This window comes from Mustela putorius, unplaced genomic scaffold (genome assembly GCF_011764305.1).
Source record: "Mustela putorius furo isolate JIRA1106 unplaced genomic scaffold, ASM1176430v1.1 tig00004041_pilon_pilon_pilon, whole genome shotgun sequence".
Taxonomy (NCBI): Eukaryota; Metazoa; Chordata; class Mammalia; order Carnivora; family Mustelidae; genus Mustela; species Mustela putorius.
This window is the reverse complement of record NW_025422176.1, coordinates 1,962,851-1,987,804: the sequence shown is the minus strand read 5'-3', so window position 1 is coordinate 1,987,804 and position 24,954 is coordinate 1,962,851. Positions and strand designations below refer to the sequence as shown.

The 24,954-nt window shown below is 44.7% G+C and overlaps 1 protein-coding gene across 1 annotated transcript in view; it reads right to left on the bottom strand.

Annotated features, from left to right (window-relative positions):
- The window catches only part of CACNG3 (calcium voltage-gated channel auxiliary subunit gamma 3), an 82,398-nt gene extending 62,197 nt beyond the window's left edge, over positions 1–20,201 (bottom strand). The window contains 1 exon segment of the mRNA XM_004778338.3: positions 18,881–20,201. Within this exon segment, the coding sequence (XP_004778395.2) occupies positions 18,881–19,091 (211 nt within the window). The 5' untranslated portion in view covers positions 19,092–20,201.
- Between the last annotated feature and the right edge of the window lie 4,753 nt (positions 20,202–24,954).

Here is a 24,954-nt window from a genome sequence, read left to right as displayed (position 1 = left end):
GGTTAAAGCCAGAAACACAGGAGTCCCCTGACTTGGTCTCCTCTTGCACTTGGCCTATAACAAACGGAATTCCGTTGTTTCCCATTTTTAAAGCATCTCCCAAAGTCACAGCCAGTGTCTCTGTCACCACTCACTTCCCCAGTAGGGAAATCCACCACCGCCCCTGGATTATTGCATGGAGGACTTCGAGCTGGCCTTCAAATATTCTTCTCCCATCCCCCCATCGACTGTCCACTTGGCAACAAGAATGAGCCTCAAAAATGAAAACCTTATCATGTCAGATTTTTAAACTTCCATCCTTAATGTTCCAAAGGATTCCTGTTGCTCTCAGGATAAACTTAACACACCTTCCCACAGATCGGCATGACATGGCCCCTGCTACCCTTGTCACTCATCCCGCCTGTGAATGTACACCCTCCTCCAGCCCTTAACGGAATGCTTGGCTTTCCCTGCGACGCCATGCTCTTTCTAGCCCCGAGACCGCCGTGCGTGCTCTTCCTGGAGCACCACCTCATTTGTCCATCTCTCTAGCTCCCCTTCATCTTTCAGTTCTTGTGAGAGAAATAATTTCTCTTTTGGAAGATACTTCTCAGCCTGGGCAGGCAGCAGTTTAGTGGTTAAAGGAAAAGACCAGGGAGTTGTGCTGTTGTGAGTTCATTTTGTCTCAGGTGATAACTAGGGGTGTGACTCTGCACGGGTTACTTAAATCTCTGTTTCTGAGTTTTCTTACCTGTAAACTGGGAACGATACGCCTTGTCAAAAGGGACAAACATGATCCTGCAAATGATAGCATAGGAGCTGGCGCATAAGTCATTAATTAACTTGCTATATACTTGGTTGTGCAAAAAACATGGTTGTCTTTGGGTCTCTTATTTTTTGCAGCCTTAGTGGAGGCTCTTGTTCACACCCAAGGTCCCACATTTGCTACTGACAATTTCCAAATATGTATTTCCAGATCAAACTTCTAGAATCTTCTCTTACTGGAGTCATTGCAATAGTCCCATGGCTTATGTCTCTACTTTATCTATCATCTATCTATCTACCTATCTATGTGTCTCTCTAAGTAGGCTCCACCACCAGCATGCAACCCAGCGTGGGGCTTGAACTCAGGACTGTGACATGGAGACCTGAGCTGAGTTCAAGAGTTGGATGCTTAACCAACTGAGCCACTCAGGCACCCCTCTCTTAAGCTTCACTTTGAAATCTCTAAAATCTGTTTCCTGACTATACTTTAAAAAATGTGGGTTCAGAGCACATCACTCCTCTGCTTAAAAGCCTTCCATGTCTTCCCACCATCTTCCAATGAGGTCTCTCCACCCCAACTAGCACTGTTGATATTGGGGCCTGGATAGCTGTTTGTCGTAAGGGGCTGTCTTATGCATTGCAGCACGTTTATCTATCATCCCTGGCCTCCGCCTCTATGTGCCACTAGCACTCCCCTACACCCCCACCTGGTGACAACCAAAAGTGTCACCAGACATTGGTAAATGTTCCTGGAAGGGCAAAATCATCCTCTGTTGAGAACCACTGCCTTAGCATATACTCTTGATACCTTCTGATAATCTTCAAGGTCATTCCTGGGTCATGTGCTCCTACTGAGAGCCAGGCTGGAGTCCTTTCCACTCAAGCCACATGGACGGAGGATGGAGCGATGGTGTGACACGGTAGCCCAAAAAGCAGATCAGAATACTCTTACCAGAAGAGGGGGGTGGCAAACCAACAGACCAACAAGAGCAGACATTCCTGGCAGCATCCGCAAACCTTCCTTCTATTTCTCACTTCTCTCTGCTTCCCAATGCCTCGCACTGGGACTGGCCAGAAGATATGCCCGATCAATGGCAGCCCCGCAGTCCCCTCCCTTCTCTAAACTCTCCATCTTCATGCACAGGGTTCTTTGATTATAGGTAGAGAGGAGACAGTTTATAAATGCAAACCCCCATCTACTAAGACCCTGAAGAATCAGCTCAGTGTTCCTGCACTTTGCTTTGTCTCACATGTAAGGAATCTCTCCACAGATCCTGAGCCTCCAGCTCTTTGTGGAATCATGGCCGAGCTTTGTTAGTGTTCATGAACAAAGACACAAGGCGCGATGAATCCTTCAGGCCCTGTCAGACTTTATATCAGCAGGGTTGCATTTTAATCAAAGACATTGCTTTCAGCATTTGCTGGAACCTCACATTGCCTCTTACATCCTAGTGATGGCAGAACAATGGCGGAGCTTAGCTGCTGCTAAAGAGAACTCAGAGCAGAGGGACTGGAACACGCCAAGGGACTGTTTCATCTCTCAGCGGGGAAGATAAGGCAGAACTAGAAGGAAATCTTCCCAGAAAAGTACGAAAATGGCTCCTTGGTTTCCCTCCTCAACCACCTGAAGGTTGTCAACAGAATTAAAATAGGTTGTAGCAGAGATTCTCAAAGGTTTTGGTCTCAGGACTCCGTTATATTTGTGCAAATTATTGAGCCATTGTTAACGTGGGTTATATTTGCTTATATTTCCTGTTTTGGAAAATATAACTCAGAACATGTACAAATATTTATTTTAAAATTCATTTGCAAATAATGTTAAATGCAACTGCATGTTAACAGAAATAACATATTTCTATGAAAAATAATGATATTTTCCACACCACCCCCCCACCCACAAAAAATAGAAGAGTGTTATTTGTTTTTACATTTTTGCAAATCTCTTTAATGTCTGGCTTAATAGAAGACAGATTCTCATATCTGCTTCTGTACTTGATCTGCTGCCAAACGTTTTGGTTGAAGCACAGGAAGAAAACCCAGCCTCACCCAGATACGTGGTTGGCAAAGAAGGGAGTATCTGAATAGCCTTTGAAGATAATTGTGGATCTTCTTCTTTGATACTACACCAAAACTCAACAAGCTTAAAGGCTGATTGCAGTGTGGAATCTGAAGCCACACTAATTAACTTTTCATGCTCTTGGGCATGAAAATCCTTGTTCTAATGCCATATTTTGACTGAATCTTTTACCCAAGGATAATTCTTTAATGCCATGCATTGGTCATTTGACAAATATTGGTTCCCAGAGTTATACAGGTCTTCCAAATTCGGCACATGTCATGACACAATATATATATAAAAAAGTCACATTCACTCAAGGGGCAGACACCAGCATAATTGTAATTTTCGTTTGAAATCTTGAATTCCATCCTTGGCAACAGATGCCATCATTGGCTTTCCTTGAAGTGACAGGCTCACTTAGCTCATTTTCAAGAAAATGTCTGCCAAATATCCAAGCCTGAATAACCATAATTTGCCTGTCAGTCATTCTTTCAAGTAAATATGGTGTTTTATGGAAAAACTGCAGCCAGTTCAGCACACAACTCAGTTGCACAAGTGGTTTTGCTGGAGACTAACAGTGGGTTTTGGCTCGTCACTGAGGCGCTTTCTGGGTCCTTCCCATTTTGTTGTATGTGAGGTTGGAGATGTCATAAAATTTAATAAGATGAATACTTCTTTACTGTTTCACTGAGGATGTTTAAAGGGAAAGTAGCACTTTCTTTCACTGGGAGGGAGTGGTGGTGATGAATTCAGTGACAACTAGGATCGGTTGGCACTGCAGCCTTTGTGGGAGCTTGGGCTCTGGCTGCCTCACCCACTGCTGCTTTGGCATCATCCGTGCAAATGTCAACACCATGAAAAAGACAAATCACACCTTATTACTACTCGGAAGTAGTTCCGACCTTGCAGAGCCCCATTAAATGGTCTCGGGGGGCCTCTTTTACCACCAGGGATTAACAGAACACCCTGTGAGAACACTGCACTCTTCCATCAGCATTAAGGACCTCGATTCTCAGACTTGAAAGACACAAGGTTGAGTCCCACCTCGATTGCTCACTAGTTGGGAGAATTTGGAAGTTACTTTGCTGTGTTCCATTTGCTCGTCAGTAAAATGGGTATAACACCCCATGGAGCTCTTGAGAGAACTGAGATCATGCATGTAAAGCACTTGATATGCACTTGCCATTGTTATTCATCAAGGGCTAATTGGGTCCTCAATGTGGCTCCTCTGGGGGATATTCTCCAATACAGATTCTTTAAGATTTTGGCCACCTCAGCAACCAGAATGAGAAGAGTCAGGCTTACGATGTCAGTAGAGACCGTGAATCTAATTCCCCCGTAGGGTCTCCATCAGCTGTTATCACTGGCTTTGCCCCCAGAAGGCAAAGATCTGAAGCTTTGGGGGGACTAAGCAGAATGGTGGTAACCATGTTCTGGAGGGTTCCTTGCTGTGGGCAGAACGATGCAGATGGGCAGATTCCGTCCATTCTGTTTACCACAGGAAGATGGTAACAACCATCACCAAGTTAGTACTTGGATGTGCCAGATGCTGTTCTATGTGCTGTACAAGTATGAACTCATCAAATACCTATAGCAACCTCATGAGGACGGGCAGTCATACCCCAATTTTACAGATGAAAACAGAGACACAGGGAGGTTAGGTAGCATTAGCACACTGTTGATGCATTGTTGACCTGGGATCTGAGCCCGAGCAATCCGGCCATAGAGGTGAGCTCTTAAGTACTACACTGTCCTGAGAAAGCAGAAAAAAAAAGAAGGGGGTAGTATGATTTTTCGAGAACGTTCTTTCCCCCTCCTTAGGACTTATATTTAAAAAGCCCAATTTTGCTCAGAAAACAACAATAACAAACCTTTCAGTCTTCACGAAACTCCGGGAAAAATGAAAACTGTACCAAAAAGCCCAAGTGTGACACAGAAAAATATGAGGCATGATTTTGAACAACTGGATACGTATTACCGAAAAGGCACTCCATTTGGACCTTTTTTTGTTTTGTTTTTTTTGAACGGCCACGAGATGGTGACATTGAAACCACAAAGAGAAAATGAAATCCTAGAAAACCGCTTTGCACTGAACATTGTCTGCCTAATCATAATAATTTCATTGGCTTTCAAACTTCGGAACTGACCCATAGCCCCAGCTTTGGGGGGAGGGCATTAGCAGAGTTACAGAGTCAAATGCAAACGGAATGAAATCTTGACAAAGAGAAAACAAAGGGTAAGTGGAAAGGAATAATGTGGACACCACCATTCTAGAAAGCTGGAAGCTGACCCGTTCTATCCAAGGTGGATGGGAAAGGAAATAAGCATTTATGCCACTTTTAGAAATTGGAAAGGATATCAATACAGAGGGTAGAATGTCTTAACTAAATCCACACCTATTATGGCAGGAAGTCAATAGCTTATAAATCGAGAAACAGAGGATAAACGCGTTACCTAGAGATAGAGATGTAACCACCGCAAGAGCCGAATCAGAAATGGTTAAAGAGGGGGAAAACACCCTTGCTCTGAGCCGTAGAACTTGGGACGAGGGGGAGGAAACACCCCGAGAGACAGGTGCTTGTCATTAAGAACCCTTCTGCGTGATTTAATTTTTAGAAATAATGTGCATGATTAAATGCCTTAGTAAATTATAAGATAATTTTTAAAAGCTTTTGAGTCATTGGTGAAGGATTTGAACTGGAAGAGAAAAACACAGCCTTTCTAATCTCTTTGACGTGGCGGAGCAGAAAGATAGGGAAATGATATTTATTAGAAGTTCATGGAAGTAGCAGTCATCTGCGGGCAAGGAGGGGCGGTGATACAGATAGAGTACAGGGGAACCGGCGTCTGTTTTGCTTTAAAAGTTTATACTGAGAATGTGTTTTTGTGTTACTTGAATGTTGAGTGTTTTTAAAAAATACAGTAAGAAAAATATGCCATGCAAAGAGCATGACAAAAATCAAATATCCAGGCTTTCTTTTTTTTAAAGAGAGTTTAAAAATGTAAACCAAGAGGAATGTACAGTCATTCAGTTTGTCTCCATGGATTTCTAGAAGTAGGCTATCGTCCTGCTTTCTTTTCCATCTGCTTGAGGATAGGAAACCAGGAGTTCTGAATTCATTTCCATTCCACCCCTCAGCACTCAGGAGAAGTCCGTTCTTCTCTGTGTAACCAATGCAGCCTTGCAGGGCATTTGGCAAATGTGTTTTGGGCATTTGTTGTAGGCCAGACCCCTTCAAAAGATGCATACCCCTAAGAGAACATTCTGTGGCAAGCCGCTCCTCCCACTGACTAACCCAGGACTCCTACTCCCTTCTCCAGGAATGCCCTGCTCTGTTCGCTTAGAGGAGTTTCTCAGCATCTTCCCTCTACAGTTTTGAACTTCCCAAAGACGGGAACTTGTCTATTTTGTTCTCTGCCAAATCTTTAGCACCTAGCATAAAGTCTAGCACCTAGTAGGTGCTCAGTAAGGATGTAAAGAGCCAGGAGCCAGGCTGGAGTTCCCCCACATGCAGATCACTCACTTCCCACCCCCTATTGGATCTCCAGCTGAGAAGGGGTACCAGAGTGGGAGAAGATGTTGGCCTGAGCTGGAGGAGGGTGAGAATCTGAGTTAGGAGGGGCTGCCCATTGGGAAGGATGAGTCAAAGAACTTTGCAAGATTTGATAAACATGAGAAACTTCCACAACACTATTATCCCCCCATTTCCCCACAGTAAGAAATACAATACTGAAAACAATAAGAGACAGGGACTTGCTTTCAGGGGAAGAAGGAAGATGATGGTGAATGGATGTTGTTCCACTGTGCCCAGTCTTTGAGAAGCAACAGGGCAAGATGAGGCAAAAACTTTAAAGACTAGAGCTGAAGTTCTTGCCTGAGAAAAGCAAAGGAAGTCACAGGACAAAGTGTTCCTTCCATCAAGCAGCAAAGAACTCCATTGAAAAGACCTGGACGTGACGAACTCAAGAACGTGTCAGTCTTCAGCTCAAAACCTCCAAAGCCTTCTAGTTCACTCAGAGTCAAAGTCAGAGTTCTTACAACATCCTTCAAGGTCTTCCACAATCTGGGGTCTAGACCCCTCAACTGATATACTCCCTCCTCTGAGCTCATCACCCTCTTCAGCTGCAGTGACTCCCTTGCTCCTTGAATACTCCATCCATGTCCTACCCCTGGGCCTTTGCACTTGCTGCTTTTTCCCATCTGGAATGCTCTTTCCATCTGATAGCCACCTGGCTTGGTTCCTCATCTCCTTTATACCCAGGATTAAATGTCACCTTCTCACGGAAGCCTACCTCGATCACCCTATTTACAATCTCTTTCCCTTTCCCAGTCCAGTGAACCTTCGAGCTTTTGGACGGTTTGGCAAGGACTGTCCATTACCTAAGCCAAAGGGATGGCACTGCAGCCCAGACCCAGGAACTATAACTGGAAAATCATCTTCGGGGGTGGTCCAGACTGAATTTTCCTTGGTTCAGACCTTATTATCTCTTGGAACCTAACCCTGTCATCTCCCCTGTGCTCAGGAGCTAAGCCATCACTCAGCACAGAGTGAAAAAGCAGAGGAAGGCCATTACTATGCTGTGCAGTAGACCTCTGACTCAGATTAACATCATTGCCTCTTGATTTGATCTTTTGATTTTTGTCTAAACACTTAGAGCATTTTGATCACAAGCCAGATTTGTCTTTGGTGAAAAGTAATATTTTGAAAAACCAGGGCTTACTCGGTAGGGTATATTTTCAGGCACCTTAAGCTGATAAACAGCTAATTGGTTCTGTCGTCCTGCAATTTGCAAAGGGTCACAGCGATTTGTTGTAAATAATGCATCTGTACGAACTGCTGCATGCCAAAACGAATTTCCACAGGTGACAGTAGGATTTTGTGATAGTTGAAATGGTAGAAGATGCTTCAACAGTTACCTGTGATTTTTGGAAGCATTTTCACAGGTAGGCATTATTGTGTTCCAAAGCAGCTTTGCGTGACGCTGAATAGCATATGCTACAGAATACAGAGTGGTGGAGATTCGATTTCCCAAACACGCAGGTAACCAAGTATAGATAGACTCTGAAACACGAGGAATGGAAACAGTATCTGCTGGGTTTGCCCACAATATGTCCACACAACATGTATTTACTTTTGTCTTTACCCAGCTTTGTACCCGGATTATTGGACGACTCTGCGTAATCGTTGAGGAAAAAAAATGGAAAAGAAGGGACGGACAAATGATGTAGAGATTTTCAAGACCATGAAGCCAGACTTCCTCCAAATACAGGCTACTGAATTACCAATTATTAAGATGGCAATTATAGGGCACATTATTTTAAAAGTGGTTTATAAGTACTTAAGACCAGAAGAGTGATTGGTAGTGATTAGCATGGGTTCCCTAGGAGAAGCTCAAGGTTATTGGATTGCCTACTCTCAAGGAACAAATTCACTGCATACTTATTGAGCCTCTACTATGTGCCAGTTCAGCAAAATAAGGTTGGTAGTGTATTTGGGCAGCAAAAAGATCGTGGATAATATTTCTTAAAACACGCAGGTTGAAAGGTAGGTATAGGGTGTCAGGCTTTGCTTGCCTCACCTCAACCTCATCTTAGTTGCCCACTTCTGGCCTCTCCAAGCCCAAGGTCATTAAGAACCAGGCCTGGTGCATTGGTCTATGGCATGTCTAATGGGTGTCCGTGTTCTTCCAAGATGATTTTCGCTCTTTGAGTGCCGCACGAAAATCTGGCTGCAGATCCTTAAACCAGAACTTGATTCCTGCCTGACACAGAGTCAAAAGCTTGAAGAAGTAAAACAAATGACGTGTCCAAGTTTACCGCTTGGGAAGTGGGACAGCCATGAACCTAATGGCATCCCCAAGTTTGCAGACACCCAAATCCAGTGTAGAAGATGCAAAAATCTCCAATGCTCTGCCCACTTGCATTGAATCAGAAACTCCTTAAGAAACTCAGCTCTTCTCACTTCCAAATGATTGGTGTTGCCATTTAAAGAAAATTTACATTTGATCTCCAGAGGGGGCGTTTCTCAGCAGCCCATTGCTACAATATCTAAATCTTGTTAGCTTTACCGTTTCTTTTCCCTGACCTTGCTGGATTTGTAATAACAATTGGGAAAGGCTGGGGTAATTATTTTACACAAATGTTCTGGTTGGCTCAGAGCCAGTGACTGACGCCTAACCCTTCTTGACATAGGAGTGAGCAGGCTGGAGGGACACCTGGGTGGCTCAGTCGGTTGTCTGCCCTCTGCTCAGGTCATGATCCTGGAGTTCTGGGATCAAGCACCATCGGGCTCCTCGCTCAGCAGGGAGTCTGCTTCTCCCTTTCTCTCTCCTCCTCTTCAGCTCATGCTTGCTCTCTCTCTCTTACTCACTCGCTCAGATAAGTAAAATCTTATTTTAAAAAACCCAAAAAATAAAAAGGAGTGAGCAGGTTGGAGGAGACCCGCCCACCAGCCCGGTCCTTCAGCAAAGGCACTGCAGTGTGGTAGTGAGGGTGAAGCTTTTGGGGAGCACACTAGCGGGCGATCTAGCACAAGCTACCTCACTTCTATGAGCTTCAAGTCTCCTTGTGGGTGGAACAGGTCTATAGTGAGCAGTATGCAGGGCTATTATGAGCCGCATCTGTTTACACGAGGTGCTTATCCAAAAGCCTGGAGTACAGTCACGAAAGACAGCACAGGGGAGGGTTGGAATCCCAGCTCTGTTATCAACCGTGTGCTCTCTGGGTCTCCGTTCTCCTATTTGTAAAGCAGGGAGTATAGCAGTGTCTACCTCCTGAAGACGTAATTTAAATATCAAATGATATTTGCCAAGTGCTCACTTAGAACAGTGGCAGGTACAGTATGTGTCTGTTAAGTCAATCAATCAATCAATCAATCAACCAATCAATCAATGCTCAGGGGTTAGTCCAGAATTAAATGCTTGGTCTGCCCTAGTAATCACAGCCTGGCACACAGAAGGTGTTCATTAAGTGTTAGCTATTTATTATTTCCTTGGCACGTCTTTCTGGGGTTCTCAGGGCCCAGCCTCTCCTTCTGCAGCTTCCTTGGATGTAGCCCCCAGGATCCCTATGGATCCTGTTTACTGATTCCAGGAGGAAGGGCAGGTATGCCCGGGACATGGGTCCTCTCATGCAAACCTCGTGGGCCGGAGAGCTGCTAGTCTCGCCTTAACCGTTCTCCATCCTTTTAGAGCAAGCCTCTGCAGACCCTTAAAATGTGAGTCAAATCTTGATCACTTCTTCTTCATCTCTGCTTTTCTTTCCAATTTTCACCAGCTCCTCTGCTTCCTGCCCCTCAAGTGTTAATGCTCCTTAGGGTTTTGTCACTTTCCCTCCTCATACCCACTGGGTCTCCTCTGGCACACCTTGTGTACTTCTACGTCTTCAATTCCCATCTCGGTTTGGGAGATCCTCAGGTCATGCCAGCTTTTACCTTTGCCCTAGGCTCTACTTTAGTGTTTCTTAACATTTTTGGAGGATGAATCTGTCTCCATAAAAGCACCCATTTCCAGAATATTTGTCTTATGTTTTCATGAGCTTGCTGAACCTTATCCGCAGAGCAAATGGAGGGGGATTTCTATCTGACTTCCAATAGCAATTGCCTCTTTTTTGGTGGACGTCAATTTCTTCACCCTCACTCGGTGACCATGTCTGATCGAGTCTACCTTCACCCTCTCTCTGGTGTCCTGTTCTTTTCATTACCATCAGAACACCGGTTCCCAAAGTTTTTCCCTCTGGTCAGCCCGGACAGATGTCAGTCCCTGTGTACCGGAGCAGGGGCTGCATTTTCCAGGAGCCCTTTCCAAGGGAGGGATCCCACTGACTTTCTTTCAACCTCTCCATGTCTCAGGAAGAATTAAAATAGTACTAACTGGGCAAGGAGCTAACTAAGTGCAAGTTCTGCAGGAAAGAGAAGAGGGCTCACAGAACACCTGCTCAGATGAAGAGTCTGCGATACAGACAAATAGTACAAAAAAACCCCACCACTGCCCCCCAACAACCAATATTCTCAGGAAAACAAAGGGTACTTCTAGAAATAAAACGTTATTATAGATTCCTCCATGCCTCTCCACTGAGATATAACAGGAGTTGGCAAACTTTACTTCTTCTGTAAAGGGCCAGACAGTAAATATTTTAGGCTTTGCAGGCCAAGCAGCAAAACTGAGGATACTATATGTTATACATATATAACAAGAGAGAAAACAAATTTCCATAGAATTTTTATTGGCAACAGGCAGAAGTATAGATGCTAAAATGTGGATTTCTCATCATTTTTATGTGTCATGAAATACTATTGGATATTATTACATTTTTTCCAACTACTTAAAAATGCAAAATATTCTTAGCCTGTGGGTTGTACAAAAATTGTCCATGGGCTGAATTTGGCCCAAGGGTTATAGTTGGCCAACCCCTGAGATACAATTATAGATCACAGTAGATACACACCACTGGGTTTCCAACTTTAGAATTTTAGAGACAAAACATGATGACATATACCCTGTTTATTGAAGAATCTCAAATTAGTGGAATATGTTTTATTTTTAGCTTTCAGCTGTGTTATATCCAACCCCTCATTTCCTTAATGACATTTTGGGCGGAGGTCATAACTTTCCACTCACTTTTGCCTGTTAAAACTTCCAGATTGCAATACGCTATCTCTACCCATCCCTTTTTTTGGTTCTAGCGCCTTTGGTGTGTTGTGGCAGGGAACAGGAAGGAAAAAGAAATGGCCAAAATGTCACTTCACTTAGCTCGGTGAGTCTGCAAACCTTTACTGTAAAATGTTGTTACCACTTCCCCAGCCAACACTGATCGTCAGGGCTCTCTGCGTGACAGGGGTCGACATGTTGACTGACTTTTGGAGGCACATGCATTGGTGATTGGAGAACCCTAGGGGGCCTTCCTACATCAACTTCCCTCCCCCATATGGGATATTGGAGTCTGAGCCAGTATCTTCCATCCCCCTCTGGTACCCCCATCACTGGTAACTCATGGCACCATGTTGGGGGACCTGCAGTTGAACTATACAGTACCTTGTGAACATTTTTTAAAGGTCCTCCTTCCTTTGGATGGACTCAGCTCTGGGCCAAGGTGCATGGTTTGGGGAATGGGGTGGGGGCTCACTCTCAGTCCCTGCTTCACGCCTAGACCCAGCAGCCCTGTGCAGGGCAACATCGTCATGATGTTGTATAGCTCTGACTGGGGTCTTCTTGCCTAATGGGCTTCTCTCTTGGGTGGGATACTGCCCAAATGGCTCAAGCTTAGCCCTTCACTACCAGATCCACACAACCTGTAGAACTCCCCCCCCCCACAATTCCACAAAGGCAGCCCCATTGCTATTCCGTCTCTCAGCCTCCTTATTGAAGCAGCCAGAGGAACAGGCTCCAACCCAGGAATGTGATGCCAGCCTCTCTTTTTTTAGCAGGCACCCTCAATCGTTGTGAATGATTCTTCTTGGAGCCACAGGCAACTCGCTGAGGAACCACAAGTTTTGGGAGAAAGGGAGGTGGCATAAGAAAGCTAGCTTATCATTTGTCTTTGCAAATGGTTGTTGTTTAAAAAGGATGTCAGTGGACTACTGGTCAATGTATTATTTAGAGGTATGACAAGAAGGACAGAAATAGAAACAGTTGCTAGAGCTTGCTACTGTGTGTCTTCATTTTACAGGCAAGGAAACTCAAGCTCAGAGGTGAAGCAATTTCCCAGGCATTGCAACCAATAAACACCAGGATCCAGGTAAGAACCCAGGTTTACCTGACTTCAAAACCCCTGCTGTTATCCCATAGTCTCTGTGGTCAGAGAACAGTGCCCAAATGATTAAAGACCCATTTGCTCCTACAATGAAAAAGTGGGCTCTGGCAGGGTCATGTGGATGGAGGAAAACACAAAACAACTTTGGAGTCTTGTGGGAGTCTTTCAGAAACATTGGTTTCGCTGGGGGTGCTTCCACATGTCAGAGTATAATTTTTAAATAGTTAGAAACATCATTTTCCTAAAATATACAAAGAGCTCATGTCAAGTTTAATTCAACTCATCAATGAGAGAACTAGCAGAATGACAAAGCTAGTTCAAAGGAGGATGTTATATATATTTTTCAGGGAAAAAAAATTCTGAAGTAAGATTGTCAAGTTAGATGTAAAACTGATTCATGTCCTCAAGGGAGGGCAATAAATCTACATTTGAGCTTATCTCTTCTGATGAACAGAAATCATTTGCACCTCTAATGAGCAAATTCATGTGCATCTTTCCAAATTTTCTACAAGTAAGCATCTAACTATACCACTGGTCCTTCATCTATAATAAAACTAAGCCAAACAAAATTACATTTCTCTAAAGAATCAGATGACCCCTCTGATAGGATTGTTAGACACTGCTCCAAGAAAACATTCGAAGGGCACAGTCTTTCTTGTGTTTTTTTTTTTTGTGTGTGTGGGTTTTTTTTGTGGGTTTCTTTTCTTCTCTTATTTTTTCTCGATGCACACTAGTAACCCACACTAGTCACCACGTTAATAGCCCACAGTAGTTACCCAACCTTGGAATGCAGATCCCTTGCCTTTTTTTCCAATTCAGAAAATAAAATTTCAAGTGATGAAGTGAACAGAATTATTTTCAAATCATCTACTTCTTAAGATGGGTAGAATCTTGGAGTCCGAAGGTAGCTGGCTGGGTTTGAGGTAGAAAGAAGAGGAGTAGGTCTTTTCGACCAATGACGAAAGTAGGAATAAGATTCAGAATTTTTAATCACAGGTAGGACGTGAGACCAGCCAGTCAGAATGGATGTTTCCATAGCACGGGGTCGGGATCACGATGGCCTCTGTTGGGCCAGGTCTTAACCCTTTACTGGACAGATCTCATAGATGTCTGGGAGGTTCCAGAAGAAGCTAGGGTAGCTATAGTGGTGGTGGGAGGGGGAGGGTTGATGGGGGACTTGGGCCAGATGCTGTTTACCAAGAAGTAGGCAAGTATTTCAACATTTTAGCAAGCAATATGGCTATACAGACATGTTCTGGTTGAATGTTATCATGCTCGCACCTCAACCTCTGCCACCTCCCCAATCCTGACTGGTCCCACAAACACAGGCATAGTCACTCACCCACATTCTGCTTAAGACTCCAGTCCACTCCTCTCCTCTATTTACCTCTTGGGCTTTAGAAGCAAAGAGGAACCATGCAGGGAAAGGAACAGGGACAAGGTCAAGAGTAGGTCAGAGCATTCTGCACCCCCATCTAAGGGAAGGTGCGGCATCAGATGTAAGAGCAGAGGAGCGGAAGTGACTACTCAGTACTGTTGCTAAGCTGTAGAGGTAGAGCGGTGCTCCCAACAGACAAGGATCCCCGTCCTTCTCTTCTACTGGAGGGAGATAGGAAATATGAAAACTGTATGAGTTACCATATATGAGAGCACTCAGCACAGGGCTTGGCACATAGGAAATACTCAACCACGGTTATGTCCTTCTCTTATCCCTGTCCTTAATCACATCTTTGCAGCTTCCCCGAAGGCTTCTGAACACATAAATAAAGCTGCAACCCCATCTGGCTGAAAAAGTCAACCATCTGGAGATTTGGAAATATGGGGGAACTTCTAATGACTGGCTAAATCTTTTTTTTCAGGTTTTCAGCCAGATGTTTGATGTCATCCAGGCCCATCTGTAGAAGAAATAGCAGTTTATGGAAACTCTTTTCCATAATTTTTAGTTCCTTGTCCTAAAAGCTAAGTGGGCTTTATTCCCTTAGTCAGCATTTTTTAAAAAAATGAACTGAAAAAGTGATTATTGACTAATGGACAACAATTCAGGAATGAAATAGGGAAATAACAGAAATTTGGATTAAAAGGGCCTTTAAACTGGCAGCCTATGGGTCAAATTCAATGACGAGAAAAGTTTGGGCTGGCAGGCAGTGCAATTTTAAAAAGTTAATTTTGTTGGCCACATTTTAAAACTTAAGAGATTTTACACGTGGTTTTTAAATATCTGGAATATTGGGATAAATTTTGGGACACATTTCTCCAGGGTAAGAATCAACTCAAGTCATATAGTAATTGTCCCTTAGATTGGGGCTTGTGTTCTCCAGTTTGCCTCAGTCCCCACCATTCTCTGTCGCCCCCCACACAGAGACCATGTTTCAGTTACCATATACCCTCTCAAGTGCAGTGGCTTTCCCCCTATAGAACCAAGTTAAGAGGACAGTGAGATGCTTGGCAACTGTTACATTACCTGCCTCGTCCACATGGACACTGGGATTTGTTCACTCCCTAACCCTATCTGAAGCTTTCATTTCAGAACTGGGTAAACTGAGGCCCAACGGAGGAAAAGAACATGCACAATTCCTGTAACTGGTAGTGACAAAAATGCGACAAGAGCTCAGGGTCCCTTGCTACCAGGCCACTGGGGTCTTTGCATTCTCTAAATACATCACTTTGCTTGAGTCTAGGGCTCCAAGGGGTCTTCTTCATGGGGGAAATCATACACCAAACAATGTTCTCATTCAAATCCACATGCTGTCATTGAAAACACGCAGCAAGTTGGGGCCCTACTTTGTGAATGCCTCGCGTGCTTTCCAGATACAGATAATGAGTCAGGCTTTCTGAATGTGGGTGTCTCTACATAGGTCGATTGTTTCTTCATTCAAAACGTGTCCTTTGCCATCTCCAAGTCTGTGCCTGTCTGATGTCTCCTGCACCCCTGCAGATGAGGCACAGGCATGCTGAGTGTTCTGGGACCTGAGGCTTCTGAATGGAAAAACCCTGTGTCTGGGCATTCTCACAAGCTAATGTTTGTACCAGTAGCAACCTATCCACTGGAGCGTGAATTAATGTGCTTTAGCAAATGCTCTGAGAAGCAACATGGCTTAGGTGAAGGAGTGCCTGCTGGCTTTAGGTATGTGACCTCAGGCAGGTCTTGTACTCTCTCCAGGCCTCAGTTTCCTCACCTATAAAACCAGGACAATAATAATAATACCTCCATCAATGAGCTCCTCTGAAGAGGAAAAAGTTAATTTTTCAAAATTGTCAGAACAGAGCTAGCACAGAGTAAGTACTAAATATAAATGACATTCTGGTGAGTTATAGAAATGAAAACTGGAAACATCCCTTCTCTCCTTTGAGCGATGTGATCCTTCTTAGCACATGCAATGTTGCCAGGCCCATTGTAAATACTCAATACATGTTGGCTTTAACATCAGAATTGCTTGGAGGAGTTTCAGAAAATTCAGATTCACCACAGACCTGTGGAAGCAGAGACTCTAGTTGTGAGGCCTAATAATCTTTTTTTTTTTCTTAATGCTCCCTATGTGATTCTGATGACTACCCAAGTTTGGAAACACTGATGTAGTTTCCTTATTTTTGAATATCGTTGGTGATAGAGAACCCATACCTCTTAAAGCTCTCTACTCCACATTGCATGGTTATTCATATTGAGGTAAAGCCTATTTTCTTCTAGATCTTACTTCTACCCCCTGGAGGCCACACAGAACATTTCAAATCTCTTTCCTACATGACAACTCTTCAGATATTTGCAGACAGCTGTCATGTCCCTCCTGAGCATTCTCTTTTGGACAAAAGAACCACATTCTCTCATGGCTCTTAAAAAAGTGTGGATGAATTGATTCTTCTAATTTGATATCAGGGAACACTGAGCTGCAAGACCTCCAGTTACTCTTTGACACTAAAGGACAAGAAGAATGAGGATGTTGAGACTCTAGGAGACAAGAGATACTGAATGAGAGACAGGGATACACCTTTACTCCAGAGGATGGATTCTGCCCATTGCATGCCGGAAATCAGAGGTTACTGAAATTCCTTGCACACTTGATATATTCAATACCCTACAAAAAACCTTGGCTCAGATGCCAGCCAAGGCCGAGTGTTGGTTCCATGGGTCTATACATAGCTAAAAATTCACTGTGACTCATTAAAGTTACTGTATTTAATACTTCAAAAAATGTAAAAAAAAATATATGTCTGAGTCAAATTGCATGAAGACTGCAACAAATTTTCTCAAAAGAATTCACCTGACCAAGAGCACATCTTGGATGCATCCAGTTCCATCTTGATTCAAATTCTCACTTCTCCCACTAAGCCCACAGAATGCCTGGGTGGGGTTCCAATTCTTTGTACAAACTGTGGGTGTAGGACATGATGTTGAAGAAGAGAGAAACCATGAGTTGAAAGATTCTGAGAAAGGATTTAGGGATTTTAGGCCCTAATAAGGGAAGCCAAAATTGGTGTTTAATTGTACATTCCCAGGTTTTGTTCCAAGAGTCAGAAGAACCAGGGATAACTGAAACATGGTTTACATATATACCTTGTTTGGCTCAGATTTTTTATGTCATTCTTAGAACCATGTAGATATCAAGACATCCACCAAATCACAGCTTTACAAAAGGTAATTCAACTCTTTGTTGTCAATAGAGGAAAGAGAATTATGGAATTTCCCCAAGGTAAATGACTTCATCACATCTGATCACCAGTGATCACAAATATTAGATTTCTGTCCATGTTTGGGAAAGAATTGTTCTAAAATTTCCATTGGTACACTGGATACACTAAGAACTTTGGGTAGTGCTAATTCGTGATCACCTATTCCAAAGTAATCTTTTCCCAGATTGATTAGCGAAGGTTGGAGGAGGTAAATGTCTTAGCCAAGGTCACACAGATAGTTTGCAGCACTACTCAGGTCTTCTGACTTCAAGCACAGTGATCCTTGTTGCATTTAAAGTAGTCTTTTCCTACCTGGGGTTTCCACCAGTTGCAGATTTGTGTTGGAAACAGAATCGATTATAGTAGTGCTAGTCAGGAGAGCAGTTGTTCAGACTGTCAGGACATGGGAAGAAGGCCAGAGAATGATGCAATATTACACTAGCAAGTGATGTCATAGCATGATTTCCTAAGTGATTTACATAAATGCAAGTTCTCAAAAAGCCCCGACAAAGCCAGCCAGTGGGAATGCAGGCATGGAGAACCAATGGCAAACAGGGAAGGGCAACATACAGGAAACCCAGATTTCCTTGCTCATCAGTGTGACAAGCTTCACAGATTGCTCGGAAGCCTGAGAAAACTCCCTTCTGCCCCTCTAATCCAGTGCCTTCCCTCAGGCACATAAGCTCGCAAGAGCTTTGATTTTCTTCTCTATCTTTTCATTTACTACCACTGACATTCAGGCATTGCCCAGCGCTGCTGAGAGTGACTTCTGGTGTAGTGAAAGCAAGTTGAATAGTGAGACAGGCTACCCAAGAGCTTGACATTCTAAAAATTGGTCTGCTGTCTTCGTAATAATTTAGGGCAAATTCTCAATTTTTAAAATCAGAAACTGTGATTTTTGGAGAATCAATCTTATGCAAATGTCATGAAAATATATTTGTTGAGTTTGGAGATGATTTAAGAAAGAAGACAGGTGGATATCAAATACTAACCCTCCAGTTTTGTTTTGGTCCCAAACAGTGAATGAAACATGTATTAATAAGGAAGTTTTGCTAAAATGTGTGTGTGTGTGTGTGTGTGTGTGTGTGTGTGTAGGGGTTCACATATGTTAGTCTGGTTGGCAATGCAAGTTCATGAAAATATCTACTTAGACTGAACTCAGAAGAAACTGATAAGACTATGTTAGAAATAAGGAAATAGCTCGGAGTGTGCCAGCCTAGCTCACAGTCTCTCTCTCCATCTCTCCTTCCCTCTCTCTCTCTTTCTTCCTCTCTCTTCCTCTCTCCCTCTCCCCCCAACCCCCACTGAAATGCAATTTAAGCAGAACCAAAGACCCCATCACAAGCCACAAATCAAAGTAGTTCACAATACGCTTAGGAATTTTGGATCTGGAGACTTTGCTCAACTGCAGAAGCTGCTTAAGAGTACCACAAAATCTCATCTCCTGAAGCTTAAACCATAAACAATCAGTAAGACCGAACCTCTTCATCCCACACAGCATTAGTCTTGCCGGAACAATCTGGACATCTGCACATTCTCAGCAATAATTCAAACTATTCCTCCTTCCCCATCACTGTCTCCATCTCCCCCAAACACCCACTGGAATATCAGAATATCAGAGACTGCATTATTTAGGGCCATTGCGAGAAATTTGTAAATACCTTCTAGGCAGCAGGTCCTCCACAGCCCCGAATGGGTCATTACTTCTTCATTCTTCCTGCTGGTTTCATTATCACTTGTAGATTTAGTCCTGCACACACCTCTGGAATATAACCAGTAGTCCGTGCCCACTGCAATGGTCATTAAACTAAACGCTGCGAAGGCTCCCACAGTGGTGATCAACATCTGGATACCTCTGTCACACATCCTCATAATTCTTCATGGTACTCTGGATGGCTGGGGGTTGGAGCGGTAGGTTCAATGCCAGAGGGGAAAATCACTCTGCAGCTGGGTAACCTAGGGCAGGCTTTTCCAAAAATTCGGGTCTCCTTTTGTCACCATCCACAGAGACTTTGGGAAAGCTGGGATTTCCTGTCTGGAGCTCTCTCCGGTTCCCTGGGTCGCCTATGGCCCTTGGAAGGGTGCAGGTTCCAGGGGGTTGGTCCACATCACTGCTGCCTTCTGAGGATCCCTGGGTTCCTTTCATTCCTCAGGAGCTTGGTAAAGAGGAGGGTCCGTGCAGGGCATGGCTCCGGAGCCTGGAGCTGCCAGCTTGGTTTGAGATGCGCCTGGCTCCTCACAGCCCCGGGAGACTCTAGGCAAAGAAATCCAGAGAGGTTTATGTGTGTGTGTGTGCGTGCGTGCGTGTGTGTGCGAGCGCGTGTGCTGGGGGTGAGGGCGGATGGCAAAAAATAGCACTGCTGGGAGGCGAGTCGCTGAGAAGAGTGTTCATTGCTTCCCCAGCCTCCCAGGAAAGCTCTCCGCCTGCTCCTGACACCCCCGCTCAAACTGGAGAAAAGACAGAGTCCTGGGGCGGGGGCCGGGCGCTTTCATCTGAGGGCAAAGGTCCGCGGGGCTGAAGGGACAGCTCCCGCCTGTTGCCCCGCCTCCGCCTCCCTAACGCCCAGGCTTCAGGTCCATGGTGCTGAAGGGACAGCTCCCGCCTGTTGCCCCGCCTCCGCCTCCCTAACGCCCAGGCTTCAGGTCCATGGTGCTGAAGGGACAGCTCCCCCCGCCGCAGCGGCCGTAGCACCCCCGCCTTTCCAGCGCCCCGGGCTAGAGACCTGGGGTGCAGAAGGGTCGGACCTCCCTCCCGCCTCCCTTCCCCCGTCCCTTCCCAGGCCAGCTAGCCGGCTCGGCTCTGCCTAGTCAATCCCACGCTCGGCGCAAAGTTTCCGGAGCCCACGGCAGTCAGCGCCCCGGCTCGTCGGTGCTGCAGCACCGCCCTGTTCCTCCGCTCCCGCAAGGGTTAAGGAAAGGGGAAGGGGAAAGAAGCCCGCAGCGCACTCTGGCGCGCTCTCAGCTCCCACCCAGCAGCGGCGTGTCCCCCCCCCCCCCCCCACAATGAGCCAGGCAAGTTTGCCTTTTGCTGCGGGCGCCGCTGGAGCCCACTGGGGGGAAGACCGGAGTCTTCTTAAAGGGACCGGCGACTCCGGGCGACGGAGCTGTGTCTCCCTTGGGCTTTGGGTAAAAAGTGTTGTCACAGGCACATCTGTGTATCGTCTGTCTCAATTTGATTCCCCAGAAAACAAACCAATATGTCTACCCTCCTTTCTCTGGAGCTCTGGTTTACACCAGAGACAACGTGCTCGGATCAGACCCGGAACTGTTCATATACATATGATCTCGTATTCCTAAAAGACAGAAGGGACTGAAATGTGTATGGACTCTGTTGTACACATATCACAGGTTTGGGGCGATGGGGTGTGAAATATTGGTCTCTGAATACACCTCACATGTTTTAATATTCTTACATTTGTGTGTGTTGGGGGTGGGGATGGGGATTGATGGATTCAAAGTGGGAGAGTCCATGAAAATGTGAGATTCTTTCCAAAGGTCCCTAGAATGTTCATTTGTTAGCATCTTTTTCTAAGTTAGACCATGAAGCAGGTGAAACCAGGTCTGCTTTCCTTGTTAATCCAAAGTGCAAATGCCATTGCACACTTGAAAGCTAATGCGACTCTCCCTTTGGAAATAGACAGTGTTGCAAAGAATCAGCACTCGGCCGTCTCTCTATTACTATGTACTCTGGCATATACACGAATGCACACTGATCTAAGGACAGTCCACAGAATGCCTTTATTATTGTTTTCCTATGGCATGATGGGAGGGATACCCAGAGGCCGGGTGTTTGGAATTGAGGCTGCTTGGGTTGTTTTTGAGATGTGTCCGATGTCAGCTGTCATGTTTGAGTGTTATTTAACTGGACGAAAAAAAAATGGGAGGTCATCACAGACACATAGTCTCCCGGTGCAATCTCTGGCTATCTGTCGGAGAGCTTCTATGCAGATGACTGAGTAGTAGCAATATATCGAAGAGTTCTCAAAGGTAGATCACAACTTCTCGGTGACTTTGCTACTTTTTCTTCTTTGGTGTTGAGGTCACTTGAAGACTTGATTCTTGGTGGTAGATAAACATATCCATGCATACATAGGTTTGAATATCCAGTTGCGGTGTTTAAATGTTAACCTGTGCTGTGTTCAGTGCTGTTAGGAGTTCTGAATGCCTGTGAATTTGTTGCAGAAGAAAAGGATGTATGCAAATATATATATACCTGTATGCAGTGTTGTGGGCCATGTGAATAGTTTTGCTGCAAATGCATAGCTGTGTGCGTGGGAGGGTAGGCATGCTCGTGTATAGGCGTAGTGCATGCTTGTGCACCTGTCTACATTTAATTGCATATGCATATATCATGGGTCACGAGCACTGCTTTATAGGCAGGAAGTAGAAATATGAAAACCCTGCCACATAACCAAAGTGGAACAGATAAACTCGGGCCTGGCTCACCTTACCCCACAAAGAACAAGAGGAGACAATGGGGAAAGGTATCCAAGACCCGTCTGTAAGTTACTTAATTTTTTTCTTAAAAAAGAAAACTTGCTTCCTATTAAAATGTTCTGTTTTGGTTTTTTTTTTTTGTTTGTTTGTTTTTTTGTAAAAAACTATCTGTATCTTGGAGGTGAATTTGATCTTTCCTGGGAGGTGCTATTCAATTTGTGAAATTTTCTGACCCTCCTCTTAGAAATGTAAATAATATAAAATACTTTAAAAAGGGCCAAACAGGGGTGCCTGGGTGGCTCAGTGGGTTAAAGCTTCTGCCTTTGGTTCGGGTCATGATCCTGGGGTCCTGGGATGGAGCCCCGCATTGGGCTCTCTGTTCAGTGGGGAGCCTGCTTCCCCCCGCCCCCTGCTTCCCTCTCTGCCTACTTGTGATCTCTGTCTGTCATATAAAGAAATAAAATCTTTTTTTAAAAAATGGCCAAACAGCCATTCCAGGATATGTTTCTTTCTTCCCTTACTCTAGAAAGGAAGAGAAAGGTCTTTTTTCGAAGAAGGACCATGTAGATGTAAGGTTAGTGGGCTCTGGGCTTAGGGAGAGTATGCTCCAGTCACTCCTTTCACAGCCCTGCAGTAAAATGAAAGCAGCTTCAGCTCCACTCCACAGCTCTGTGATATAAAGCCAGAGAGACAAGGTGTTGTACTTGGGAGATTCAGCAGAAGGAACTGGGTAACCATGTAGGATAGTGTAGAGTAGGGAGAGAAGGGTCAGGAGCTCAGGCAGATGGAGGTGATTATTGTAGGTCAGGATGTAGACAGTTTTTCTGGAGGAGAGAAAGAGACATCTGTGTTAAGACAGAACTTTACACTGAGCCTTTGGCTTGGAAAGGCAGGTTTACCCTTTGCAACTTCTGCTCAGGGCCAAAGCTGGTCACAGAATGTAGGAAGTCCTGAGCCTGCATTTGGAGCAAGTCAGAACACCTGTCTGGAGTGGGAGTGTGGAGGTAGGGAGGCCATTAGTTAGTTCCCCAGGATGACTCCCCACTTACTAGGGGGTGACCTCATCCTTTCATTCAATTGACTGTGTAGGCGGATATACTGGGGTGTGTGGAATCGGCCTCTAAGCCTAGATTTAATTGCTCATTTCTACCAGTAGAGGGCTCTTTCACCAGATCAATCAGGGACCCAAGAGATTCAAAGCACTAGCTCTTCTTACCAGGATGGAGCCAGGCCACCTCGCTGTTTGAGGGTGATCCTTTCTGATCCTACTTTCGTGATGGGAAATTGGGAGGCATTGAAGTAGTTTAAAACTGATGTTGAATCTCTTATTAAGGATTCTTCTTCTTCTTCTCCCTTTTTTTTTTCTTTTTTATTGGACTCATTAGCAGAGTAGCTGGCATGGACTACCAGCTTTTTTCTGTGTATCCTTTTATGTATTAGAGTCACTCTCAACACAGGAGGGGTCAGTGCCCCCTGGAGGTGGTTGTGTCATTTGGGAAGGAGTGCTGACACTTGTTTCGATTCAATAAATGCTACTTGAGTGCCCACCATGGGCAAGACATAGCACTTGGGAGACCATCAAGATACGGTTTCTATCCCCGGAGAAGCCCATTATAGAGTAGGGCGTCTCTTGCTACTACATTTGGCTGTAAACAGTGGAAACTCACTGGAGTTTGTTTAAGAATTTGTTTAAGTTTGTTTAAGAAGTTGTGTATAAAGATATAGTGGTGTTTCAAGGAACCGTAGGGCAAAGACAATCAGGTCTCAGCAAGGACTTGAAGTAAAAGCTATCAGAAGTCTAAACAGTCACTTCATTTTTCATCTCTGTCTCCTATTTTTTTGTTGAGAAAAGCTGTTTTGCCTGAGTGCCTGGGTGGCTCCGTTGGTTGAGCATCTGACTCTTGATTTTGGCTCAGGTCATGATCTCAGGGTCGTGAGATCAAGCCCTGCCTGGGTCAGACTGCCTGAGGCCCTCTCCCTCTGCCTGTCCCCCTGCTCTCTCTCTCTATCTCTCTCTGGAATCAATAAATAAATTTTAAAGAAAAGAGAAAATCATTTTGCTTCTCTACTCTCTAATCTTCAAGATAAAACCTATATTTTGAGTGTTTACATCATCTCTACTGACGTGAGAAGTTATCGTCCCAATTCTAAATTTCTGGGACAGCAAATGATTTGTCTAGCTTGTGTCACATGCCATTTCTTGGCCCAACCAGCTGTGGTCAAGAGACAGGGTCGTGTGGTACAAACGTGGCTACCAGGACCAGCCGCTGTGAGCTGAGGAAGAGAGGAAAAGAAAGTTTTCCAAGTAGGAGAAATTTCTGTGCCATCTTAAAAGACTACTAAAAAGTCTGCCCAATTCCCATTCGGAGCCCCTGCACGATGCCCAGGGTCTCCGCAGTAAGACAGGATCAAGAATGAGAAAACAACATGGCAGGGTTGGGGGGACTCTGAAGAGACCGGAGCCCTCTGATAGGAGTGGAATGGGGCTAAGCATCAATGATACCAAAGCAGCTTCACCTTTTGTCTGTGCCCTTATTCCAAGGGATGAAGGTGAAAAGAGAAGGACTTTTCTAAATGGGCCTGATGGTGGACCGGGGCGTGGGGGGTGATGGCAGAGATGCGGCACCCTGATACTACAAACAGAACAGCCAAGATATACTGCCTGGAGTTGTTGGAAGGAGAACTAGAGGCTGGACGGAGCATGTTATTGACAATGACAAAACTAACCAACAGAGGAACTGAAAATATCCTATGACTGTATTTGAGGTGAAGCAAGTTGAACTAAGACAGAAACGCCTAACTGTGGTACCTTTTTTTTTTTTTAAGATTTTATTTATTTCTTTGACAGACAGAGATCACAAGTAGGCAAAGAGGCAGGCAGAGAGAGAGAGAGGAGGAAGCAGGCTCCCCACCAAGCAGAGAGCCCAATGCAGGGCTCCATCCCAGAACCCCGAGATCATGACCTGAGCCAAAGGCAGAGGCTTTTTAACCCAGTGAGCCACCCAGGCGCCCCCTAACCGGGGTACCTTTGGGGTAGAGGGACAGGTTTGAGATCGGTCCTTGGGGACCAGTCAGATACGGCCTTCCATCCTGTTTGGTGTTTTAAAATCTTGTGCGTGTATACTTTGATAAATGTTTAAAGTCAGTTAAAAAAATAAATGAAAACATTATGCAGCTTGCCACCTGTCCATCTCTCTCTCAGCCACCTCCTGCTTTATCGGTATAGAAATGCCAGGTGTATCCTGTGATTCATCTGTCTATTCCTTGTGCCTGGAATGCTCTTCCCTGAGATATCCTT